Raw genomic sequence first — 4,163 nt, forward strand, 5'->3', positions numbered from 1 at the left:
CATCGACCGTTGAGTGGACCCTGAGGCCTGAACTGCCGTCCTCCTGTCGGGACCCCCACCTTCCAGATATGGGGGTGCAGGGGAGTCCCTCACCCAGCCTGAGTGGATCCCCCCTTAGGCCACAGCGAAGGTCCCAATCAACATTCATTGTTGTCGGTGGGTTGTGAGGACACAGGCCAGACCCACCGGGGGATGAATGTCACTGTGACTGGGCCAGACTCGGCCTGAGGGGGAGGGGAAGGGGGTGAATGGGCTCCCAAATCACTCAGCCACTTGGGAAGAGGGCAGGTGTCTGGGATCTTGGTGGACACGGACTGTGTTTGGGAAATAAAGCTAGGAATGTGGGGGGGGCTGGAGTCTGGGACTGGCCACTGAGACACTTTTCTGAAGGAGGGTGGTGGGTTCTGCTCCCCAGAGGACTAAAAAAAAAAAAAACCGCTTCCTTTTTTTTTTTTTGGCATGATCACAGCTCACTGAAGCCTCTGCCTCCTGGGCTCAGGCGATCCTCCCTCCCTAGCCTCCTGGGTAGCTGGACTACAAGCGCGGACCACCACACCTGGCCCATTTAAAAATTTTTTTGTAGAGACGAGGTGTCGGTCTGTTGCCTAGGGTCTCGAATTCCTGAGCTCAAGCGATCCTCTCACCTGGCCTCCCAAAGTGGTGGGATCACAGGCGTGAGCCACCTTGCCCAGCCATAAAAGGCTTCTTGAATGAATGGACGGATGGATGGATAGATGTACAGACGGATGGATGGATGGGGTATGGAGGCAGCTTGGCCCCTTTTCCTCGTGCCCAAGTCCTGGGTCCAGCTTTCCACCCACCTAGCTCAGTGACTGCAGACCCCTGTGTTGCCCCCTTGTCATCCTGGTGCCCGCTGATCCCACGGAGGTGGGATTAACCCCAGCACCCACCTCCAGGGGCTGGGAGAGACCATCTCTGTGGAGAACTTAGAACAGCATTCTAGGAGAGTTGCCAGAGTGGGGAAGTTGGGCCGGGCTTTGCTGTGTCATCTTGTGCAAGACACTCTCCCTCTCTGGGCCCATGGAGGAAATGCCACCTGGGAGCCTGTGCCCACCTGAGTGACTCCTGGGCACATCCCACTCTCCTGAGGTCTCACTTGAGAGGGAAAACCATGAGCTGCACGTGCTTGGGGTCCCCCACCGTAGCCCATCCTGAATCTCTGCTTCCCCCCAACTCTAGAGCATTTCATCTCAACCCCTCCCCACCAGGCCAGGGACGGGCTGCCTCTGCAGCACCTAGCCTCATGGGCCTCCTGGACTGGAAGAGGAGACCCCCTGGGCACTGTCTTTGTAACCTGATGGGCAGGTGGCTTCTAACCTCAGCTTGCTCATCCGTTCAATGGGGCCTCCACGGAGACAATGGATGTGCACACTCCTGGCCCATGAGCCAGAGGCCAGGGGCCATGCTCTTCCCGGAGACGGCTGGGGCATCTCACCCCCACCCCCTACGGAGGCCCAGGGACACCTGGCCACTGCCCAGCCCAGGGGAAGGAAGAGAGAAGTTACTAAGTTACTGGTCCCTTCACGCTGGTCTTTGGGGGTGGAGCACTCAACCCATGCACCCACCCCTCACCCCCTGGGCTTGGGGGGTGGTGGCAGAGGGCTCTTGCAAGGGGAGACAGACAGGGTACCCCGCAGCACCCTGGGGGCGCGGTGCAAAGTCCTCAGATGGCCCCTGTGTCTGCTGTCCCCCAGCCCACCTGGAGGCTCTGCATCCACTGGGCACGTGCAGGATGGGCACCAAGCCCCCCTGTGGCCCTCAGGACCCTCCCACAGCTGGCTCCTCCCCTTTCGGCCCCCTGGGCTTGTAAAAGCAGCGAACAGACAGTCCAGACTCCCAGGCTCCAGAGAGGGGTGGGAGGGCCAGCTGGGAAGGGGCTGGAGGCATCTTGGGCTGGGCAGAGTTCCTTTTCTCTCTGCCTTTCCGTTTGACCCGGGTGGTTCAGCTATGGGGACCTTCGACCTGTGGACGGATTACCTGGGTTTAGCGGGTCTGGTTGGGGCCCTGTGTAGGGAGGCGGAGCCCGAGACCAGGCTGGACCCCGAGACCAGGCTGGACCCCGAGACCAGGCTGGACCCCGAGACCAGGCTGGACCCTGAGACCAGGTTGGACCCCGAGACCCCGCTGGACCCCCAGTCGGAGCTAGGAGCCCAGAAGGCCAGCTTGGAGTCCTTGCCGGCGCCCGAACGCCTGTGCTCCTTCTGCAAGCACAATGGGGAGTCCCGGGCCATCTACCAGTCCCACATGCTGAAGGACGAGGCGGGCAGGGTGCTGTGCCCCATTCTGCGCGACTACGTGTGCCCCCAGTGTGGCGCCACGCGTGACCGCGCCCACACCCGCCGCTTCTGCCCGCTCACGGGCCAGGGCTACACCTCCGTCTACAGCTACACCACCCGGAACTCGGCTGGCAAGAAGCTGGCGCGGCCTGACAAGACCAGGACGCAGGACGCGGGCCACCGCCGAGGAGGTGCCGGTGGCTGTGCAGGTGACCGGGTGGGGGGCTGCCCTGGAGGGGACCGGGCCCAGGCTGGTGGCTGAGCCCCTCGCGGGGCGATCTAGGACAAGTCACTCTCCCTCTCCAGGGCCCCCGGGGGAAATGCCATCCTTTCCTAGGAGGGAGGGTGGTCTGACAAGAAGGCTGTGGGGCGTGGTGGTGGGGTCTGCCGGAAGGCGCCGAGGAGGCTTCTGCTGGGCAGTTAGGAGCCGTGTGGCCTGAGAGAAGTTGCTCAGCCTCTCTGAACCCTGGCTTCCCCCTTCGCTCACTTGCCAAATTGTTTGCAAAATAGTTTACATGCCTGTTCTGCGCCTCTGGGCCGGGCCAGCAGTGAACAAGGTGGATGGGAGAGCTACAGGAAGCTCCTGACTCAGATGAGGGTGTCCAGGAGGGATTCCTGGAGGAAGCCGCTTTGGGAGTCTGATTCAGTTTGTTGAAGGGCTTGGAAGTGTGGGCCAAGCATCGCAGCTCATTCAGCGGAGGGGCCTGCATGTCCTTGGCTGTCATTTGGACTTGGACACTAGGGAGCCATAGGGGGCAAGGGAGGTCAGGTCTGCACGTTAGGTTTGTTTTTTTGAGTTGGAGTCTCACTCTGTTGCCCAGGCTGGAGTGCGGTGGCACAGTCACGGCCACTGCAGCCTCGACCTGCTGGACTCAGGTGATCCTCCCACCTCAGCCTTCCAGGTAGCCGGAACCACAAGCGCGCGCCACCATGCCTGACTAATTTTTTGATTTATTGTAGAGATGAGGTCTCGCCAAGTTGCCCAGGCTGGTCTCGTACCCCTGGGTTCAGGCAATCCTCTCGCTTCCGACTCCCAAAGTGCTGGGATGCCAGGGGTGAGCCACCGCACCTGGCCTTGGTGGGCGTGTTAGAGCACGGCTGATGGGTCAGAGTGCAGGTAGGCTGCTGCGCTCTCCAAAGGCAGTCTGCGGCGGGGGAGCACCCCTTTTTGACTTTGCTCTGGGGGAGCAACAGGTGCTGCAGCTGAGGATGGAGCGGAGCGGCAGGAGCCTCCCAGGCTCCCCTCTGCATGCGCACATACAGCTTCCCACCCAGGGCTGGACGGCGCCAGGTGCTATCGCGGGTGCCCGTGGCCCCAGTGCCCATCTGGTTTGAAAAGGAATCCCGCTGGGCTTGGTGGCTCAGCCTATAATTTGGGAGGCTGAGGTGAGTGGATTGCCTGAGCCCGCGGGTTTGAGACCCGCCTGGACAACGTGGCGAGACCTCATCTCTACAATAATCAAAATGAGCCGGGCGTGGTAGCGCGCGCCTGTAGTTCCAGCCACTCGGAAGGCCGAGGCGGAAGGATCGCCGGAGCCCAGCAGGTCGAGGCTGCGGTGGCCGGGAGCGGCCACTGCACTCCAGTCTGGGCGACCGAGTGAGACTCCAACTCAAAAAAAAAGAAAAGGAATCCGTCGCAGCACCGCGCCGTCGAGGAAATGAGCCACCGAGGGGGCAGGTCTGGCTTGGTGTGTGGGTGCCGCCTCCGCCATCGGACTGGGCCGGGCCGGCCCCTGCCGGGGCTGTGCCGCGAACACCTGTCGAGGCGCCCAGGAGGCGCGGGGCGCGGGGGACGGAGCGCGGCCTCGGGTGTTTCCTTTTCCCGAAAGTCCGAGGGACGGCGGGACGCGCGTCGGCGAGCGGGGA

General features: G+C 62.2%; 1 protein-coding gene across 1 annotated transcript in view; it reads left to right on the forward strand.

Annotated features, from left to right (window-relative positions):
- The first annotated feature begins 1,968 nt into the window (after positions 1-1,968).
- NANOS3 (nanos C2HC-type zinc finger 3) overlaps positions 1,969-4,163 on the forward strand; it is a 2,623-nt gene continuing 428 nt past the window's right edge. Inside the window, exon 1 of the mRNA XM_008051281.1 lies at positions 1,969-2,514. Coding sequence (XP_008049472.1) covers positions 1,969-2,514 — 546 coding nt within the window. The remainder of the gene's footprint in view (positions 2,515-4,163) is intronic.

This window comes from Carlito syrichta, unplaced genomic scaffold (genome assembly GCF_000164805.1).
Source record: "Carlito syrichta isolate Samal-C Ts95f unplaced genomic scaffold, Tarsius_syrichta-2.0.1 Scaffold169305, whole genome shotgun sequence".
Lineage (NCBI taxonomy): Eukaryota > Metazoa > Chordata > Mammalia > Primates > Tarsiidae > Carlito > Carlito syrichta.